We start from the raw sequence: 23,060 nt of genomic DNA on the forward strand, positions 1-23,060 counted from the left end.
ACTGTTTCTTCAACTTGGAAAACCCGCCTCACTCATCTCCACTCACCAAAATCTCATCTCAGCCCAGACCCCACTGCCTCCTCCTTCCAGACTTCCCCAATCACCAGGTCAGAACTGTTTCCTCCTCTTTGCTCCCACACATGGCTTCTGACGCTATTACGACATAGGCTCCTTTCCCCTGGATTTAGCACATCTCCATGGCAGAGTCTGGTACACAGAGTGGCTCTCAGTGCTACACGATGAATGAAGGGCTGGACTGAACAGGTGGGACCAGAAACAAGCCCCCCACTCCACATGTCCCCTCTGGCAATAGGATGGCCATCTGACCACCACGCCTAGAAATCTAGGGCGGGAAGAAAGCCCAACGGGTGGCCCAGACTTGGTCCAAAGTTCCTTTAAGGCAATCCTAAAGCGAAAGATGGGCTATTACAATTAGAAACACTGTCAACCCTTTTCCAATGGACCTGTTATTTGCTCTTCAAAAAGCTTTGATTTTTAAATTTAAAAGCACACAAGTACATTCATATTAAGAGATTTCATATTTTACAGGAGTCAAGCATGAAAGTCTTATTTCAACAACATTCCTTCCACTCCCTTTCCCAGAAGAAACTCCCGGGGACAGTTTAAAGTGGTTTCATTTCTGTATACTTACAAACATGTATGTACACAAACAAAAATATTTTGAACACAAATAGACAATACTTCACTACGTTTTCACTACTTTCCCACCAATTTAATGTACTGATTTACACATGAGGCTGAACATTTTCTTTTGAATGCTTATTGGTGATCTATTTCTTATTCTGTGAACTCTTGCCGATTTTCTACTTAGTTGACTGGTTGTTTCGGTTTGTATTAACTCTTAGACTGACACACTGGCGACACCCATCTTTGGTTACAGATGTTGCCCAGACCTATTTTCCTTCTTATTCATTTGCCATTTCCCAACAGTATAGCTTTGGGCAAGCCATGTCACTCAAGCTTTGTTTCCTTATCTAGACAATGAGGATGACATGGCCCAGACTGTGGGGAGAACTGCATGTCACCTACCAAACATTAAACCCAGTATTCAGTAAGTACTCAATAAATGTGAGCTACTCTTCATTACCTAGACTTGGGGAGAGTTGGCTAGGAGTTTAGTTTGGCCTACAGAGTTTAAAAATAATACAAGAGAGGAGTTTCTGCTATAGCACAGTGGGTTAAGGACCCAGCATTGCCATGGCTGTGGCTTGGATTCTATCCCTGGCCCCAGGAGCTTCCATAGGCTGCAGGTGCAACCATAAAAAATATAACAAAAGTGAATCCTTTAGGTGAGGTAGACATTTTCCAGTTGGCCACACAACCACCCTCCTGCCTCCCTAGTCTGTTTTCTACACCACAGCATCTCAGATTTGTGTTACCAGCCTTCTTTTCTCTGGTTTTTAGTGGATGACAACGAAGCAGCTTCGAAATTACCTGTCACCAGCAATCAGGGCTGCTTTGTGTGCCCACTGTGTACTGTGAAACTCTACGATGCTCCATTCACAGTGTAGCTTACTATGGCCCTGTGGGAATGGCCAGCGTACAATCTACACATCTGTACGTGGCAGCCTGGTCCATATTTTAAGAAGCTTAAGGGCACTCTCACAGTGATTTTAAGTTTTCACAACTTAGTAAGCGGCATCGCTTATTTCACAACATCAGGCAGGATCAGGATGGGTGTGATATCTCTAGATAGGTGGGGTGGAAGGCACTGAGCTAGAAGGCCAGAAGACTGGCCCAAACATCTTCGACATTCAGACTGGGGCCTGAAGGACCCAGTTATCAGGATATGGTCGAAGGCAACATTAGAGCTTCTGGATTTCCAGAGGCCTTCCAGAGGCCATCAAAGAAAAGCAATAATAGAAATTGCTACTTCTAGGGAGTTCCCCTGTGGCTCAGTGGCAAAGAACCCAACTAGTATCCACGAGGGCACAGGTTTGATCCCTGACCTTGCTCAGTGGCTTAAAGGATCTGGTGTTGTGGTGTATTGCAATGCAGGTTGCAGACATGGCTCAGATCTGGTGTTGCTATGGCTTTGGGGCTGTGGCACAGGCCAGCAGCTACAGCTCCGACTCGATCCCTAGCCTGGGAACTTCCATATGCTGTAGGTGTGGCCCTAAAAACAAAAATTACATCTCTAATTCTATAACAAAACCACAGATGTAATTAGGCTGGAAAATAACTCCTTTCATGAACGCAGGACTTCAAATGTTGAATGTTTTACAAAGTAAGTTTTTGCCACCCTAACATTTCTTTTGTTGTTTTTTTGTCTTTTTAGGGCTGCACCCGAGGCACATGGAAGTTTCCAAGCTAGGGGTGGAATCGGAGCTGCAGCTGCCTACCTAAACCACAGCCACAGCAACATGGGATCTGAGCTGTGTCTGCAACCTACACCAGAGCTCACGGCAACACTGGATCCTTAACCCACCAACAAGGCCAGGGATTGAATCTTCATCCTCATGGATGCTAGTTAGATTTGTTTCCGCTGAGCCACAATGGGATCTCCATAACATCTGTTTATTAACAAAGCCTTGTAACAATGGACAGGAGTTATTACACTCACTTGGAGTCATAAGATGCTGAATTGGGGGGGGGGTACTGCCTCTAAAGAACACCCTCCAAAGAACTAAAAGGCAGTCTTACCTACTAGTCTAAAGGAACTATGGCAGAGTGCCAGTCTGAAGTGAAGTCTGTACAACCCAAGGAGACGGTGACAGCTACCCAGCTACTAGTCATGGTTTCAAGATACTGACCACCCCCCCGTCCCACATCACCCCTCCCCACCAGTTTCTAATGCACAAAAGAGTGGAAAGCTTTCAGACTGACAAACTTGTCACTGGAACTGAATATGCAAAAATAAAGCTGAGTCCAACCACCTCGTTAATAGCTGAGGTCTTTATTTCAATTTGTATGTACAGTAAAAGTGCTGCTGAGAATCTGCAGCAACCAGACAAAACAAACGTAATTCTCTCTCAACAATTAGCAGCTTAAGATCTATCAACTACAGTGTTAATGTCCACACGTTCACAAGTGTCATTTCTGTACTTTTCAACTCGTGCAAGTGAGTTTTTATTCTTACACACTTTGATAAAACACACTTACAGGCTAGTAGTCAATCCTACTGAGGGTGTCACCTGGTGTACACGACACATGGACAGAAATGTTAACTCTTTGAGCCACATTCAAAATCTCCAGTTTCATTTGGGGGTGGAAACCATAATTTTACCTAGGTTGACTTTCTGATCATAATATTTGGTTTTGTTTTGGATGCATATTTTCTGAAGCTGAAAGGCAGCTCCTCACTGGAACTCACTTGGAATTCAGCATTGCATCGGACTGTACCTCAAAGGGATATGAAATCAGAAACAAAACCAAATGCAGTGAAAACACATGAAAATATGCTCATTATTATGACATGGCTAGCAAGGAAGGCTTGATCCGAGTTTTTCTTGGTATCAGACTTTTACCTCAATTGGATGGAGGGGGTACAGGGGAGAGAGAAGACCCTGTCCAGTCAGCGAAGTGTAAAAGGTAACCTATTTTTGCTTCATAAGGAGCCAGTGGAACAGAAAGCCTTCTTTGCTAGGATGCACTGAGTATATTTCCAAAGAATCGAAATTGGAGCAGACAGAAATGCCTTTCAATTATCATAAAAAAGGTAAAACGTTAGTCACTCTACAACCTGAACAGAGTCACCAAGGCTACTCAGCCTCACACACCAGCACTAACAAGTAATCCAGGAATGCTTCATTTCAAAGGGAATGCAAGTTGTTTTTAAAAGAGAAGCATTAAAGCGAGGAGACTTTTCTACCCACAGCGAGGTTATAGAAGAGCTCTGAGTAGACAGAATCCAAGAACAGCTGCAAGGCAAAGAAACTCAAAGGCAACAGGTATGGGCAGCACAAAGTGGGGGAAGGCAGGAAAACAGATGCATGGTTACAAACAGCATTAAATGCAGACAACTGTTGGGCCTGGTGAATAATCAAGGGGCAAGAGAGCCAGACAGCCATGACTGTGCCTGACCTAGCCTGAAGGTCCTTCTGAGGACAGCTGGAGAGAGGAGGATGGAAAGTCAGCGCAGGCCTGTTTGGCTGGGAGCTCAGGGGGTTTCCAGAGGTGAAAAACTTTTCTTTGATAGAACTTGTCCCAAAGCAAATGGGAACAATTTCAATCCACCTATCCAGTGGCCTCCAGTGCCTAAAAAACTTGGGAGCCTCTACACAGCTCAGGGGACTCAGAAGCTCTTAGAAAAACCAGAGGATTGTGGCTAAAGCATCTTTTTAAATAACCCTGTGGGGCTCTCTTCCCTACTCTGAGCTATTAAGCTACAGCAAAAAGTTAGGAGAAACTGAGCTAGTTTGACAAGGTCATGGTGTCCTGTGGCACCCCTGCCTAAAGTCACTGTAATATTTCTAGGCAAAGTTAACATTTTAAATACATAGGCTTGGGAACTATTTGTTTTTGGTGTGAAATTAGTTACAACTATGTTTTAACAGAAAATTCACCCCTGTGGTCCATGCTCTGGGTACTGATTTCAAAAGGTCAACAGAGCTAACAAGTGTACTACAATCATCGGGGGATGAGTGAAGATTGGGGTACCTGAGTTAAAATATCAGAATGATTATGGAAACAACATGCTGACACTGAGAAGGCCAGCCTGCCAAGCCACAGGAGGCTGGAGCTGCCATGTAAACCATCCTCTAAGACAGACAAGGCAATGTTAATCTCCTTCTAAAAGAATTTCCTGGTCTGGGGAGGCAGGCAGAGCATGCTTTGCTCCTCTTTGCAGGACACAGTAGGTGCCCCTTACTCATCACCTGGTCGCATGGAATGGAGGCCAAGAGGGGACAGCATTTGTGATTCAATACTATGAATAAGGAAAGACTGACCAAGCTTTCTAGATTAGGGCTTCTAAGAGCCCAAGTTCCACTGGGATGGTAGAATGGGTTACAGAATGGGGAAGAAGGCTCAGTCCCTTTTGCTACATTGTCTATAAAAGTCCACTGAGCATAGTAATGTTGATAAGTCAGTCTAGTTGAAGGGGAAGCTGACAACATTTTATACCCCGAACTTGAGTCCTTCTAACCTGACGTTTCCTTTTCTGTTCTTTAGGGAGAATCACCTTCTGTTGATTCTCTCAGGCAGACAGAATAAAGCTTCGAAATTAAGGATGCTAGGGCCAAAATGCAGACAGAAGATTCCATATCACTTTGGTTTCATTAATTAGGGGGTATTAAAAATAAATTAGGAAAACACAAGGGATTATTTATGACTCTCCTAATGATAGTCTTAACTTTTCTTAAAGACAATCCCAGCCCAAAGTCAATGGGTGAACATGTTCTTGGGGTGAAAGAAATCTCTATCCTTTCATGCTGGTTCATGGAAACAGCCTCCCCTTCTCCCTGCACACCCCTTTCCTCTCCAACCAAGCCAAGCCCATAAAGTGGTGGTGTGGGGGTGGCAGGACACCAAAAAGCAGCAGCAGCAGCCAGAGGAGGAAATGTAAGCTGCATCTCAAAACAAGGGCGTCAGAGGGCGGCATTTTACAGCAAGTCTTTCTTTACTCAAATTATGTCAAGACAAGAAGGAGCAGCACACTTAAATATCCACACATTTCTTCATTTAAAAACATCACTTCTTTATTTCAAAGGAAAAAATAAAAGACCCTCCCAACCCTTTCCAAAAAAACCCAATAATAATAATAACAATAATAAAAAATCCTATTAGAAACCATAAGGAAGCACTGAGAGTTTGAGTATTACATTCTTCAAGTATGCTGTTTGGATTTTGTTTTAAATGGTGACTATACACATATTTAAAAAAAAAACCATAAAAGTGCGGCCATGGGGTTTGTTTAAAATTAAGTATTTAGAGGGATAATTCAAAATACTGTAGTAGGACTGTGCAGTGATCCTTGGGCGTGATGCTCTCACTTTTATCCTAGCGAAGGTTAAGGGACCAGGTTCAAAAGTGATCATACTTCCAGGGTTGGCACAAGCGGCCAACTTGGGTGAAAAAGCCAGGGAGATCCATGTGTTCTTCCACGGACAAGGAAATCCACCCTGAATCCAGAAATTCAGACATGGAATGTGGTAGGACTTCACAGTAAAGTTAGTCTGGGAAGGGGAGAGGTGGTGAGCCCAGACAAGGCAGGGGGTTAGGTTTAACTGGTTTCCCTAGTCAGGTTTTCGCATCTTTTTAGTGGGTTTTAGTGCAGTCCTTCAAGCCACAATTTAGAATGCCCTTCAGTGTGCTCCAGATTGTTGGTTCATGTTAAAGGACTGTTTAAGATTTGCATCCCAAGGAAAATCATGCTACATAAAAATGATCCAAGATTTTTGCCCAAAAAACTTCTTGGATAAAATCTAAAAAATACTATTGCAATTGCGTCTTTTGAAGAAAAAAACATTATTCTAAATGTAAACAGATTCACTCAACTCTTTTGTTGTTGTAGAAAACTTCAGAGTAGGTAAGTTGCTGTCTAATTCTTCACTGCATGCACTCGCCAGAGGGTAAGGGAGCACTGCCTTCTTGTGCCAGCATCATCTCGGAGAGGAAAAGAACCGTTCTACATAGCTGAAGAGGGCATCCCAGTGCTTCCAGAGAAAGGCAATGAAAACCACAAGGAATAAAGTGCTGAACGTCCTGTTGCGAGTCTTCATGAGGGGAACCACACAGTTGGCGACTGTGGAGACGAAGACCAAAAGGACTGCCATGACCGCCAGGAGGATGTTGATGAGTTTGCCCAGAAGGTTCCGGGCAGTGGCATTCTCCAGCCCTTCCAGCTGTACCACCTGCTGCTGCTGCTGCTGCAGCTCCATCTTGGAGATGCGGGTCTGGCACGCCTCCAGGGCCTCCTGTGGGCCAGAATGGGGAGAGGTAAGCCTCTGTTCACAAGCACTGAGTAGCTGACATGCCCCTTGGGCAAGCCGGATGCATCCTGAGCTATGCCAACGATTCCAAACATGCTGGAGTCCTGGAGAGGCCAGATGCATAACTCACTATTCAAGCGACTACGATTCCCCTAAACTGCCCACCACTGCATTCCTGTGCAGGGTTCACAGGACGTAGCTACCACAATTAGTTTTGGTCTTGAACCTTTTTATAACCAGACCTCAAGTACATGATTTTCTCTCTTTTTTCATTAAAAAAATATTAATTTAAGCTGCACTGGATACACATACTTGTTCAACATAAAAAAAATTCAAATAGGACACACACTTTCTCTTGGTATTTTTCTTAATTACAATCCCTGCCCTTGAAATAACTCTGTCAGTTTGGTGTGTGTTCATCTTTTCACCCACGTTTAAGTCTATACACAAATGTCCCAAGGGATATGCTTGGAATTACTGTCAAATTTTCTACCTTAATACAAAGAGTACTGTACTATAGGAATGATCTACATTGGGCCTTTTTTCCACTCAACTGTGGGTCCTGGTCCTGGAGATCTCTCTCCATGGCGATGCGTAAGGGCCACCTGGTTCTTTTTAACGGCCACCTAGTGTTTTGCAGTACGGTTATGTCACAGTTTATTCAGCCAGTTCCCTACTGGAGAGATTTAGGTTATTTCCAACTTTCCCACTTTACAATGGAGAGGTGAACATCCTAGGGACATCTTTGTACCCACTATTTGGTGTTTTCAAGTTAAGTAACTCCCTGACAGCAGCAAAGAGGGCTCACTGCTCTGTCTTCTTAGGAAGAGTTGATCTCTGAGAAGAGGACAGACACTATGCCCAAATACTTGACCAAACATTTCAAGTGATCTGCTTCCCTCAAGGCTAGAACATTCACCGATGAGTGCATATGAAATATACCACGACACTCAGAGGACAGAACCTATTTCCTTAGCAATGGTCAGATTCCCTTCAAAGTTCAGCAGTGGTGGGAGCCCTGGGTTTTTCCGGCCTTGGCTTCAGTGGGTCTTGGTTTCCCGGGATTTGAGGTGAAGGCCAGGCAACTTCAGACTGAAGCTAAGCTAGAGAATGGACATACAACAGATACATCCCGGCCCAGAATGGTCTTAGGAAAAAAAAACCCTAAAATATAAGTAGAATTCTGGGGCCTGGAGAGGATGGCAGCAGGGTATGTGATCTAGACACTCCCTTGATTCTTTGAGGCTGCTGTAGTACAAGTTTCCTGGACTACTTCCCTTCTCTAAGACTAGCTTATTTCAAGATACTTTCATATGAACCACCAACTGCTTCCTTAGCAATAAATACCTCCCAACTGAGATGAGAGAAAAGTTAAATATTCTATTTTCCCATACATTTCCCATACTGGAGGGCTATTAGCCTTAGTCTCATTGTTACTCTTGCAAACTGCATGGCAAAGCAGCTGTAAAAGGTTTGGAGTTGGCAGCTAGGACAAAAGCCCCTTTGCCACATAATAAGATAGCTAAGATGGCTACAAGACTTGTCGGAGCAGCTCCTGAAGCAGTAACCAACAGACGTAACACATGTGCTTTTCTATATACTGAGACTCCTGTCATCCTAAGAAACACTTCCTAAGAACCCAAGCAAGCATACTACCTCCAAAGCAGAGACTTCTGAGAAATGAAATGCGCCTCCTCTGAAGGGCCAGTTTATCGCAGTTGGCATAAGCTTCTCCTGACACTCTGTCCTCCCCATCTTTTTTTTCCCCTAAACATTTTTTTTTTAATTGTGGCAAAATAAGCCTAACATAAAATTACCATTTTAATAATTTAAATTTATCATTTTAATCCCTTTAAAAGTGTATAAATTCAGATGCACTTAGTAAATTCACAGTGTTGCACAACCATCACTACTATTAAATTCCAGAATACTTTCATCACTCCAAAAAAAAAAAAGCCCTTCTCTGTAGCTGTCACTTCCCCTTCCTCTATCCCCTGGCAACCATGAATCTACTTTCTGTCCCTAAGGATTTGCTTATTCTGAGTTCCTGCTATAGTGCAGTGGGTTAAGGATCCAGCATTGCTGCAGCTGTGGTATAGGTCACAGCTATAGCTCAGGTTCAATCCCTGGGCTGGGAATTCCACATGCTGTGGGTGCAGCAAAAAAAGAAAATAAAGAAAAAGAAAAGATTTGCCTATTCTGGACATTTCATATAAATAGAATCACAGAATATGTGGCCTTTTGTGACTGGCTTCTTTCACAGAGCATAATGCTTTCAAGATTTATCCATGTTGCAGCATGTGTCAGGACTTCATTCCTTTTTCTTAAAATTTTGGTAAAATACATATAACACGAAATTTACCATCTTAACCATTTTTAAGTGTACAGTACAGTGGTATTAAATACATTCATAATGTGCAACCATCACCACCTCCAGCTCCACAGCTCCTTTCATCTTGTAAAACTGAAACTCTGGATCCATTAAGCAATAACCCCCTAAATGCCAAATGCCCCATGCCCCTTAGACCTCAGAAACCACGGTTCTATATTCTATTAGCCTCTTGCTTTTACACCTGATCCTTCATGCCAACCTGGATGTCCCGGGCCCGTTCATACGACTGGTATGCAATCTTCTCTTCCATGCTGGCCAATTCCTGCTTCAAGTTCAAGATTTCGTTCTGGTGGAGCTCTGTTAGATCATTTAGTTGTTCTTCTAATCGTTCACATCTAAGAAGGGGGGAAAAGTGAAATTTTTTATGCATTCCTTATTTTTTCTAGTATTATTCACATCCAATCCCCCAAATCTATTCTGCAAAGGAAGAAAGTAAAAGCACAAAGAAACTGAGTGAGTGGCCTAAGGCATGCTAATAGGTACAGCTTAGTCCCTAGAGTGGACAGCTTGTCACAAGGCCATATCACAGCAGCAACACGGCTCTTGACATTCTTCTCAACACATGGTACTTGCAGCGATGCCACAGCCCTGGTTAGATTTGAGCATACCCACTGTAAACAAGGCAGTTCTTATTTTGCTCCGAGCAAAAACTAGAGTAACATTAAGCAGGTTTCACCAGAAGATAAACAGCACATAAATGGAAAGTGATTATCTAGCAATCACCAGTAGCTTATTCTGACACTGGGCAAGTCACTTATCTGGATGTTTATGATTCAAAGCCCATCATCCTTATGGCCAAGTACAGAGTCTGGGACAGTATCACAAATATTTAATGACACCCTGCTGTGTGCCCGAAATGTTCAAAGTACTGGGAATACTATGGTAAGCAAGACAGAATGCCTGCCCTCCTGAGGTTAGATTCTAAAGTGGAGATGGAAGGCAGAAAAAACAGGACAACTGCAGGTATGGCTAAGTAAACCAGGAAAGATCAGTAGGGGTATAAAGCAGAGTGCCTGGCGGCTGACTAAGCTGGAGTGGTCAGGGAAGGCCTCTTCCCCTTTCAGTCTCCTCAACAGTGAGAGCTGAAACATGGGTGATGATGTGAACCAGCCATGTGAAGATGTGAGGGAAGGAGTATCTTCAAACAGAAGTAACGGTGTCTATAAAGTTCTCAAGATAGAATCTGCTTGGCAAGTTTTAGGGACAGAAAGTAGGCCAGTGTGGCTGTAGCTGAGTAAAAAACAGGGAGAATGCAGACAGAGAAGGCTCCTTGGGAGCAGGGATCATTCTGTTCATCTTATACCTCTAGCATTTAGAACTACATAGGAAAGGTTTACTCTGCATAAAGATGGGGCAGGGCATCCAAAGGTCAGTAGGATTGGAACAGTTTTAAAGGACGAGATCAGAGATTCCTGTTGGAGAAAGAACACAGGTAAAGGGCAGGAGGCAGAAATGCACAGGATAACTGGCATAGTGGATCTAAGGCAGAGAAAAAAACGGAATCTTCCCTTAAAAGGTAGGCAGAGGAGTGGGGGTTCTGGACTAGGCAGCGCAAGGGCCCAAAGCAGACTGCTGAAGGAGATGGTGACAAGAGGAATAGAGTGCTTTAAGAAAATGGGCTGTCTGGTAGTGGTGAAGCCTGGGGCAGGTTGTGGGTGGAGTCTGAGGAACCAAAAGGAGGGCTAAGTAAGCAGAACAAACGTTGAAGACTATACATTTAAAAACCTGGAAAAGGAAGAAGAAACACAGCTCTAGCTCATGGTAACGAGAATGGACGCCTCTCACTCAGACAGAGGGTGCCTTCCAAAGAGAAGATATAGTCAGGGCTCTGCATCCTGCAGGTTCCGCCAACTGCAGATGAAAATATCTAGGAAAAAAAAAAACCTACAATGTGCCAAAACTTAATATTTGAATTGCTGTGCACCAGCAACTAATTACCCAGCATTTACATTGTATTTAGCATTATATGAACTCTAGCATGATTTTAAGCACATGGGAGGGTGTGCACAGGGTAATATAAGGGACTAGAGCATCTGCAAACTTTGGTGTCTGTGGGGATCAGGTGGAGGAATGCGTGTCCTGTAACCCACTCCCGCAGATGCTACAATGAGTGCTACTCAGGCAACAACACCAGCATGTGAGTCTTAGTAGACTTTGTATTGGAAAAATAAAACATTAGAACGAACTCAAAACATTTTTAAAACTACTCCCCCCTTTCCTCTTTTTAACCACATGTACAGTACACAAACTTTTAAGGAATACATGGAAGTTCTCTGTTCAAGGTAACTTCCATCTGGTGGTATCATCAATATTCTTGCTTCTAATAATTATACAATAATTACACCCGAAACTCCATTCCTTTTCTATGAAATGAGGATTGGGGGAAAAAAGGCACAGCTGACCCTTTTTACTACATTAATGCATCCTAGTTCTTCTCTGTCCTTGATAGGCATCTCTGTCCCACTTTCTTTCCCACTGAACCCTGTCACTAAAGTGACTGACAACTGATGAGGAAGGTCTCCCTTTTTGCCTGTAACTAGGGCCAATGTCCTCTGTGACTCTGCTGCCTTTTCACCTTAACTGCTGCCTTAGGCATGTGCTCAGAAACAGGTGCCACCTCTGGAGCTGATTTTCTCCCATATTTTGAATTCACCAAATGCCACAAGATTATGTTAACAATATTACCTTTTTATGATTGTCCTATTAAGCCCACTGTTTGTGGGGTTTTTAGTTTGATGATTTCATTTTTCTCTCTCCTCACCACAGAAAGGCTAGAGACTTTTTAAAAGGGGTGTTCCACTGTGTTTGTGTCCCTTGGATTTTAAGGAATGGGCTGGGCCTGGCAGCAAATAACTCTCCTAAGCTAAGTTTGGTGTGGGGTGGCAGGGAGGGAAGCATGGTAGTAGTGGCAAGCAGCCTGCATGCTAATGAAAGCAGACCCAGGTGACATTGCTGGCATGTGTTCCGTAGGATACCACCTCCACCTCTTCGCCCACAAGTTGTTTAGTCTTTCAGGCCTTTCAGGATGTTGGAGAATCTTATTTGATATTAAACATGGCTCACGAATACCATCAGAACAGATTAAAAAGTAAAAGCTGCAACTACCATTTATTCAGTGCCTACTATGCAATTAACTTCTACAACCCCAAGAAGGCAGTAGGTATTATATTCATTTTACAGATGAGGACACTGAAGCTCAGAGAGGTGAAGAGGCTTGCCTAAGAGCACAACGAAATAAGTAGGGGAGCAGGATTTAAATCCAGGTTGGTTTGACTTTAAAACCAAAGTTCTTAATCTCTATGCTTTGATGCTGCTTTGAAACTACTCAAGAAGCCCAGATAAGCTAATTTCCTTCGAAAGTAAGAAATGTGAGTCAGGTCTAAACCTGATCCAAACCACAGAGCTACAAAGGAGCCTGGATGGTACTACAGTGACGTGATGGTTTGAAGCTTTATGTCAAGGTGGAGTCAATGAGAAGAGGACCCAGAATAAGAAAGAAGGTAATAACAAATGTTGGCAAGGATATGGAGGAATCTGAACCCTAGTATACTGCTGGTGGGTCTGCAACATTGTGCAACTGCTTTGGAAAACAGTATGGCAGCCCCTCAAAAAGCTAAAGTTACCATATGCCCCAGAAATACCACTCCAGGTATACACTTATTTCCACTCAAAGACTTATTGCCACTCAAAACTTGTACACCAATGTTCACAGCAGCATTATTCATAACAGCCCCAAAGTGGAAACAACTCAATGTCGATCAACTGATGAAGAGATATATAAAATGTGGTCTATTCACACAATGAAGTATTATTTGGAAAGAAAAAGAAATGAAGTAATGACATGTGCTACAATATGGATGAGCCCTGAAAATATTATGCTTAATGAAGACTGCCAGTAAAAAAGAACTGTAAATTGTATGATTCCATTTCCAGGTATAGGAAATGTTCAAAACAGACAAGTCTATAGAGACAGAAAGATTAATGGTTGTCAGGGACTGCAGCAGGGTGGAGAAGATTGGAGAGTGATGACAATGTCCTATATTGATTATGGCGACAGTTGCCTATCTGTGAAGATAATAAAACTATTTGCATACTTTAAATAGGTGAATTGTATTATCTACAAATTAAATCTCAATAAAGTTGTTAAAAAAGACTATGGATGTCTGGAATTTAAAATGCATCCAAAAATAGGTACAACCACTATGGAAAACAGTATAGAGGTACCTCAGAAAACTAAATCTAGAACTACCGTATGACCCAGCAATCCCACTCTTAGGTATATATCCAGGCAAAACTTTCCTTGAAAATGACACATGCACCCATATGTTCATTGCAGCACTATTCACAATAGCCAAGACAAGGAAACAACCTAAATGCCCACTGACGAAGGCATTCAGAAGATGTGGTACAAATACACAATGGAATACTACTCAGCCATAAAAAGAACAAAATAATGCCATTTGCAGCAATATGGATAGAATTAGAGACTCTCACACTAAGTGAAGTAAGTCAAAAAAAGAAAGACAAATACCATATGATATGACTTATACCTGGAATCTTATACAGCACAAATGAACCTTTCCACAGAAAAGAAACTCATGGACTTGGAGAAGAGACTTGTGGTTGCCAAGGGGGAGGAGAAGGAATTGGGGTGGACTGGGAATATAGGGTTAATAGATGCAAACTATTGCCTTTGGAATGGATAAGCAATGATAGATACCCTGTTGTATAGTCCTGGAAACTATATCTAGTCACTTAATGATGAAGCATGATGGAGGCTAATGTGAGAAAAAGAATGTATACATGTATGTGTGACTGGATCACTTTGCTGTCCAGTAGAAAACTGACAGAACACTATAAACCAACTACAATGGAAAAAATAAAAATTTTAAAAATGCATCCAGGAGTTCCCATTGTGGTGCAGTGGAAATGAATCCGACTAGGAACCATGAGGCCTCACTCAGTGGGTTAAGGATCAGGTGTTGCCGTGAGCTGTGGTGTAGGTTATAGACACGGCTCGGATCTGGTGTTGCTGTGGCGTAGGATGGTGGCTACAGCTCTGATTAGACCCCTAGCCTGGGAAACTCCATATGCTGGGGGTGCAGCCCTCAAAAGCCAAAAAGCCAAAAAAAAGCATCCAAAAATACAACAGATAAGGGAGGGATAGGTGGAAAGATACACAATAAGATGTCACAATGAAATCTAGCATCTAAAAGGTGGGTACATGGGTGTTCACTGCACAATTTTTTTCAAGTCTGCAGTGTGTTTGAAAGTTTTATAATAAACAGTGGGAAACATGATTAAAGGTGTGACACCCAGGAGCACGTGGGTTTTAGCCCTGGTTCTACCTCTCTAAGTTGTATGGTCTTAGGTTAGCTCACTTTGCACAGCAAGGTCCTTCATCTACAAACTGAGGGTAATAGTCTCTATCTTGTGTATTCATTTGAGCACACAGGATGTGTTAAGAAATGTCTGTTTTTCTCCTTTTCATCTTCACAGTCTACCAAGGAACACATGGGCGTTTCTGAAAATGTTTCTACTTCATAATGAAAAAGGTTTTGCATGAATACATGCTCCATGAAAGGAATTCAAGGGCAATTTGAAAACCTTTTAAACTAATCAAATATTTCCTGTGATTCATGGCCTCAGTCTCATTTTAGGCTCATCAGCAGTCCACATCACTGAGCTAACTACAAAATAAATATAAGTAGCTCACACCCTATTTTACATGTCTCTAAGATTATCACTATTACATGCACTTCCTTAACCCTTTAAATTTTTAAAAATCGGTTACGTTACTAAGAGAAATACACCACAAATATTTAAAATATTATTTGAAAGATAAAAATAAGTGCCCTGACTAGAAAGAATCTTAAATTCTAGGGACTAGAAAAAGTCTAGTTAAATTTCTTTCAATCAAGAAACTATTTCTACAACATCCCTGACAAGCAATCTCTCCCTGAACACTTCCAAGTGGCAGAGTCTCTTTTTTTCTTTTTTTTTTTAATTTTATGGCTGCACCTGTGGCATATGGAAGTTCCCAGTCCAGGGACCGAATCTGAGATGCAGCAGGGTGATAAAACATTTCGTTGTATATTATAAAAGGCTGGGTGAGAAGAAGAAAGGACCATGAGAACCATCCTGCCCCTGTGAATTATCTTTGTGGTAGGAAGTCCATGTTGGGGGATGAAGGGATGTGGACCTATCTTTGCCAGTTTTGCCAGGGCTCAGGGAGATTCATACACATACATTTAGTTGAAAAGCAAAACTGCATTTGTGTTTTATTTATCCTAGTGTTCCCTTAAGCATCCATCAGTTTAAGGGGACAGGAATAAAGTGAACAGAAACTTGCCAGGTGACACGTGACAGGTAGATAAGAGTACAAGATATGTTTTCCCTTCGATTTTCAACACTTCAATGTTCCTTTAAAATGCAACCCTTGAAGTCTATATTCTCCTCCAGAATTTTAGATCCAAATTGATGCAGACATTAACAATTTTCAATATAGAGGTTCCCATTGTGACTCAGTGGGTTAAGAACCTGACACAGCGTCTGTGTGGATGCGGGTTCAATTCCTGACCTTGCTTAGTGGGTTAAAGACCTGGTGTTGCTGTGAGCTTCGGTGTAGGTCACAGATGCTGTTTGGATCTGATGTTGCTGTGGCAAAGGCTGGCAGCTGCAGCTCCAATTTGACCCCTAGCCCAGGAACTTCCATGTGCTGCAGGTGTGGCCGTTAAAAAAAAGGAAAAAAAAAAAGAATTTTCTATATATATAATTTTAAGCCCCCACTTAATCAGATTTGCCAACATGCTTTATTTTTATTTATTTATTTTTTTTGTCTTTTGTCTTTTTGTTGTTGTTGTTGTTGTTGCTATTTCTTGGGCAGCTCCCGCGGCATATGGAGGTTCCCAGGCTAGGGGTCCAATCGGAGCTGTAGCCACCGGCCTACGCCAGAGCCACAGCAACGCGGGATCCGAGCCGCATCTGCAACCTACACCACAGCTCACGGCAACGCCGGATCGTTAACCCACTGAGCAAGGGCAGGGACCGAACCCGCAACCTCATGGTTCCTAGTCAGATTCGTTAACCACTGCGCCACGACGGGAACTCCCAACATGCTTTATTGATTTATTTCACCCATCGTTTGATCCATTTTTTTCTTCTTGAAGTATATCCTTTATTATTTCTTTCAGCAAGGTTTCATGAGAGGCAATTTTCCTCCACACATGTCTGAAAGTGTCTTGACTTCATCCTCTTTCTTGAATGACAAATCAGGTGGACAGAACAGCCTACATTTACTCTTCCCTAGCACTTGGAAGGTAGAATTCTGTTGTCCACTGATGGTATAATCTCTCATTTGTTCGGTCTGTTCCACAATGCGTTTCTTTCATCAAATAGATTTCCTTGTGACATCTGCAACTTCTGTTTGAGAGTATTTTATGACTTCTCTCCTGCATGTATCTTGTTTGGGTTACTTTTTGGGCTGTTTCACAGCTTTGGGTCGTGTGATAAGACATGTTTTGGATACTTGTGCCTATGAACAGCTAAGATGATTTATAACACCACAGGTTACCCCTCAGATTTTTTTTTTTTTGGTCTTTTTAGGGCTGCACCTGCAGCATATGGAGGTTCCCAGGCTAGGGGTCCAATCAGAGCTACATTTGACGGCCTATACCACAGCCACAGCAACGTAGGTTCTGAGCCGAATCTGTGACCTACACCACAGCTCATGGCAACACTGGACCCTTAACCCACTGGACGAGGCCAGAGATTAAACCCTCATCCTCATGGATGCTAGTCAGGTTCATTAACTGCTGAGCCACAAAGGGAACTCCTGCCCCTCAGATTTTTTATTTGCAGAAGAGGAAATTCTATAATTATGTAACACTATATATGAATATGTGATACTACATATGAATCAGAGAGTACTTGCAAAAGTCCCAGGTACTTGTTTCTAATACTCTTGAAGCTTACAAACCACTGTTCATCATATCATGCTCACTGGAAACATGTCAAAGTTAAAGGCTCTCCGTCTTCACTGCTTCTGCTTTGCAGCTTCTTTTCACTTAGAAATGTCTTCATGCTGTTTTATGCAGTTGGTACCAGCTGATGTATCTACTCAGTCCAGGTTTTGGATTCAGTCCTGGCTCTGCAACACACTGGTGTGAGTAACCTTGTTCATCTGTTAAGAAGAAATCATCTTTCTGCTCCAAAGGGCAACTGTGAAGACTCAATAGGAGAGAGATGTAGAATGCCTGGCACAAAAAAGGTACTTGGTGGGAGAGATGTACCACAAGTGTACATTCGGTTTTGTTTTTCTATTCTCTGATTTTCTGAGTTCTAACAATCCTTAGTGAGGTGGTTCAAAAGAATTGTTTGCTGACTGCCAACTGATCACAAGTACGTGGCTCCATTGTTCAAAGCTTCCTACTTTTGTCTTTTTTTCTTTTTAGGGCCATACCTGTGGCATATGGAAGTTCCCAGGCTATGGGTCCAATCAGAGCTACAGCTGCCAGCCTACACCACAGCCATAGCAATGTGGGATCCCAGCCGCATCTGTGACCTAGGCTAAAGCTAGCAGCAATCTTTAACCCACTGAGCAAGGCCAGGGATTGAGCCTGCATCCTCATGAATATTAGTCAGGTTCTTAACCCACTGAGCCACAACAGGAACTCCCCACAGCTTCCTACTTCTGATTTTCTTTTCTAACCCTCCATTTCTTCACTTATCTCCACGCTCCCAATTTTATATATTCTGGAATTTTCACTTTTTCCAGTATATTCATGTTGTTTTCCCTATGACATTGCATAAATGGGTTTACTGGGCACACATTCTGTCCTTCTTAGCTGGGCATGAACCTCTTAACTCTTATTTCCTCATCAAGAGGGCCAGCACAAGCATATAAATGGGCCCCTGCAATTCCCTGGCTCAGGTCTGCCAGATAATTCAACTACTTCCATGCACTGGACTGTTCCAAGCAGTCCTTTAAATTGATAAAACTCTCCTATCTACCTTCCTTGTTTTGTATGTGTATGAGGGAAAGTCTCAAGTAAATTTTATCTGATATTTGCAAATTTCCAGAAAGTGCTGAGTATAAAGTGCTAATCCTTACCATGGATTACCATGCCCTTGCATAAAAATGAAGTCTTTTAGAAGTTGAACAATTTACTCACAGTTACATGGAAATTAATAGCAAGATCTCAAGATCTGAGTCTTCCTAAATGGGAAAATACAACTATTGTTCCCAGAGACAGCACTTTATTAGTAGGTAGTCAGATAGCAAAGTAGCTTTTGGGTAAGTAGAATGAGCTGCATTTCCCCACAGATGAAACACAAACAGGTAAGGAGACTTGCCAAGGTGATACAAAGCTGTAGAACTCAGGGCTGAAGCAAAACTCACAAAGGGTCCAGTTGAAACAGCCCCATTAATTCATCTACTAATAACTAATAGCATTTGTTTCCCTCTTCAAGTCAGAAGAATTACCTGGAGAATGATGACTTTCTGAAAGAATAGAAAAGTTGCAGCTGTTATTTTGTAGTTGAAATTCTATTACGCTCACACTAACAGTTGTGTTTGCGTTACCATAGTAAGCACCTCCAATCTAAAGGAAACATCAGGGAGGAAACTGAGAAAGCCATAAACTTTGAGGCTTTTCAAAATATGATGAACAAAGAGGTTGGCAAGACGCCCCTGGAGTCCTGCAATGGAGGTCCTCTGGGTTGCCTCAGTGCCCTGAAAGAATGGTACTGGCTCACCATTATTAAAACACTTGTCCTAATTTGTTCACCTAGGTCATGGAAGCTCTTTTCACAGTCTCACAACCTGCAAATTGAAAGCACAAACCCGACTGTGTTTAGCAATACCTGGTCAAACATTTTATCAGTGCCATCAGCCTCTGTGTAGTTTACATAATCCACATGTGAAATAATAGTACGCCAACAGGCTAACGCAAAGAGCCCAGTAAAAATGAAATGGTGTTACTCTGAGTGGAAGAATGTGAGTGTGGGGAATTTAGGGTTTGATGTAATCTACTTAGTCATTGTAATCATCAGAACACTAGCACCACAAATAACAATAGCTACCTGCCCACTATGTCTTTTTATGGGTAGCATCTGTAGCAATCTCATGAAGACATTTCTACGTTAATCCTCACCTCCTCCCTCCCTGGGAGGTACTTCCATTTATAACCAAGAAATGGGAGGAGTTCTCGCTATGGTGCAACAGGATTGGCAGTGTCTTGCGACGAGGGTTTGATCTCCAGCCCAACACAATGGGTTAAGGGATCCAGCACTGCAGCAGCTTAGTTCGAGGCTACAGCTTTGATCTGAACCCTGACTGGGAACTCCATTATGTCGGGGGTGCCCCCCCCCCCGCGAAAAAGGGAAAAGAAATGGGAAACTGAGAAAAATGCTGTAATTTTCCCCTGCTGGTAAGGTGTAGGGAGGATCTGAACCGCTTGATTCAGCCTTCTTGATTTTTATATTTGTTTTATTATTGTCTTTTTATAAAACCATTCCCCCCATACTATTAGTCAAACTCAAAATCTGAACAATGAAAGGAAGAGAAACACTTTCCACACCTCTGTTATTAACATTATAAACTCTTGTGCTTACTTTACTTGCTACTGTTTACTTCCAAGCTGACTCCTAAAATGGAGAAGCCAGGCACCCAGAATTCATAGAAAGAGCACTTCTAGTTTCTCATTAAATATTAACACCAAACTAGGAGGGAAGAAAGGTAAAGTAAATTGCGTACAGCCTTTCACATGTGACTTTTGTTAAAACTAAGAACTCCTTGGAGTTCCCCTTGTGGCGCAGCAGAAACAAACCTGACTTGTATCCAGGAGGATGTGGGTTGGATCCCTAGCCTTGCTCAGTAGGTCAGGGATCCGGTGTTGCCGTGAGCTGTTGTGTAGGTTGCAGACGGGGCTCAGATCCTATGCTGCCATGGCTGTGGTGTAGGCCGGCAGTTGTAGCTCCGATTATACCCTAGCCTGGGAACTTTTATATGCCAAAAGTACGGCCCTAAAAAGCAAAAAAAAAAAAAAAAAAAAAAGAAGAGCTCCTTGTAAGTGATTTTAACCCCTTTTTATGACACTAATAAAAAACTCTCTGGACATGAAGCGGGGAGTGGTTCTTGTTCCTATAAGTAAATGATTTTGACTGGCACATGCTTTTCATGTGATTCCATCTAGTATACAAAGAAGCATGAGATTAATAACTCATTTAGAAACTTTTTACTTAAAAGTCTTTCCTAAATCATTATAACTCAAAGGGAATGTAGACAGCTAATATGATTTGAGTTTAACTATCAGTAAACAGACATCCTGAACATTGTAAGATCTTTTTAAAAAAAAGTAGGTCAGGGAGTTCCCTGGTGGCTCAGCAGGTTAAGGATCCAGCACTGTCACTGTTGTGGCTCAGGTCACTGCTGTGGCCTGGGTTTGGTCCCTGACCCAAGAACTTCTGCATGTCATGGGTGTGGCCAACAAAAAAAAGTAGGTTATACCATATTTGGTCAGGTGAAATTCTTGCCCCAAAGAATTATTAAAACACATCTAGGAAGTTCCCCTGTGGTGCAGAGGGTTTAGAATCTGTTGTTGCCACAGCTGTGGCACAGGTTGCAACTATGAAGGCAAAAAAAAAAAAAAATCTAGATTTTATTGTACGCTTACAGTTCATAAATGAATACTGGTCTTGGAAAATGGAAATTCCAAATGGTCTTGGAAACTGGTCCAATTTCATCCACTGGATTGATCAACACAGTAGTCACGGTCCCAGATCAAAGATAAGTCAGGGCCCTTTTGGGGCAAATTCCTGATGAATGAGAAACTTTGTTGAGTGCACAGGTTGGGAATGCTTAATATAATGCATCACTCTTTGATGTGGCTCAAAGTTGGAGCCATCTCTGAAAGCTGGTGGTTCTTCCTTAGTTGGGCAATAGTTTACTAGGACAGGAGGGCTAGGGAATCTTGTAGAACAGGTACTGAGAGAAACAGGAAGAACTACATTCCAGGGCTGAAAACCAACAGGCAACTATGAAAGCAGACTACTGCATTATTTCCCAAATGCATACAAGAGACGTGAGGTAGTTTCTGCCAGTGTTGGACCAGAATGGACATACAGGCTGATTAGGAGATATGACATGTAATGGGAGCCTGAATATATTTCTAGCTGAATTAGGGAAAAGCAAGTGGATCTTCCCTCCTTATCTTTTGTCACCTCATTTCTGCTGAAGCCCCAAAAGCAGCTGGGAAACACTGAACTAGCCTTCAGCTGAACAGGAAAATGCACAAAATCATTCGCCAGTTAGCAAGCAATCCCCACGCTTTCAGGACAGGCCCTGCCTTATTTTAAAGACAATAAAGCAGCAGATGCCTAAAGGATACAGAGAAGAAATAAAAGCTACAGGGGCTTTCTGAGCAATCTGGAGATTTAATAGTATGTCATTTAATAATCTCAACAACCCTGTACAGCAGGTATCATTTGCCTTGTTTTTATAGAGGAAACTAAGGCTCAGATGAGGTGCAGGTCACATAGCCAGTAAGCGTCAGAACTGGCAAGCAAATTCAGCCTTGTCCAACCTCAATTAAACAAGTAATTAATTTATTTGTTTTCCCTCTCTTCCTTTGCCCTTCCTCCCTCCTTCCTCCCCTTTTCCCTCCATTACCAGAAAGAGTCCATCTATACAGAAGGCCTCTTTAATGGAAGGTAATCTTCTAATGAAGCGCCACTTATAAGCACCTCTCAATTGGGCTTTTTTTTCTCTTAAAAATTAAGAACTGGGACTTCTCCTTTTGGCTCAACAGTAGTGAACCTGACTAATATCCATGAGGACACTGGTTCCATCCCTGGTCCTGTTCAGTGGGTTAGGGATCTGGTGTTGCCATGAGCTATGGTGTAGGTCACAGAGGTGGCTGAGATCCCACATTGCTGTGGCTGCGGCACAGGCCAGCAGCTGCAGCTCCACTTCAACCCCTACCCTACCCTAGGAACTTCCATATGCTGTGGGTGCAGCAAGACAAGACCCCCCCAAAAAAGGAACTAATCTGATCCAATGTTCTCATATTCTCTGGAGACTTTCAGATCAATTTACAGTTGAAAAACAGGTCTAACACATGGAACACAGGGCTAAAACAGCTTTATCTGACTATATCTCTGTCTTATGTACAAAGATAGAAAAGTAAACCCCATACTTAAACAACGATATCTTTCATTAGAACTCCAATGGCCTGGACCTAACTGGGTTAGCTGAGCTACTCTACTGCATGTGATAACTGCTCTTGGTGACTGCCTCCTGCTGTATTTTTACTCTTATGACTCAGTGCAATTTAAAATATCCCTGGGCTTCATACAGTTTCAGAAGCTGATTTCCAAAGAATAGTAATCCTCTTAAAATAGAAGTTTTCAAAATGGCATTACTGCCCATCAACACCAGGGGGTTTTTGGCCTGTCCCACATGACCCTGCTTTACACAGGCAGTAGCTGAGTAAAATCTTGGCACAGATTCCCTAAGGGAAAAACTACAAAAGGAACTTGCAGAACCATGGCTGAAATGTTTTCCTAATTATCTCCTATTTTAAATGCATTTTGTCACAGCCGGACTTCTCCTAAGATAGCTCAATACAGTATACCCATTTGGGGAACAGGACTAATCCTCCAGCTTTTAGCAGCAAATTAAATGTTTGTTAAACCATTTGATTGTGTGACCCGACAAAAGTCCCTTTATCTTTCTGGGCCTCAGTACACTCATCTGTAGATGAGATAAAACTAGA

The 23,060-nt window shown here is 42.3% G+C and overlaps 1 protein-coding gene across 7 annotated transcripts in view; it reads right to left on the reverse strand.

Annotated features, from left to right (window-relative positions):
- Window positions 1-2,901: 2,901 nt before the first annotated feature.
- TMCC1 (transmembrane and coiled-coil domain family 1) overlaps window positions 2,902-23,060 on the reverse strand; it is a 261,795-nt gene continuing 241,636 nt past the window's right edge. For 3 of the 7 annotated variants that reach the window (XM_047781543.1, XM_047781571.1, XM_047781580.1), the window contains 2 exons: window positions 9,485-9,620; window positions 2,902-6,878 (listed from right to left, as the gene is read on the reverse strand). In XM_047781543.1, coding sequence (XP_047637499.1) covers window positions 6,564-6,878; window positions 9,485-9,620 — 451 coding nt within the window. In that variant the 3' untranslated portion in view covers window positions 2,902-6,563. Of the gene's footprint in view, window positions 6,879-9,484; window positions 9,621-11,010; window positions 11,153-18,769; window positions 18,788-20,960; window positions 21,103-23,060 lie in introns of those variants that run through there. The other 4 variants (XM_047781553.1, XM_047781534.1, XR_007135077.1 and 1 more) reach the window with 3 other exon arrangements.

Source organism: Phacochoerus africanus, chromosome 1 (genome assembly GCF_016906955.1).
Source record: "Phacochoerus africanus isolate WHEZ1 chromosome 1, ROS_Pafr_v1, whole genome shotgun sequence".
Lineage (NCBI taxonomy): Eukaryota > Metazoa > Chordata > Mammalia > Artiodactyla > Suidae > Phacochoerus > Phacochoerus africanus.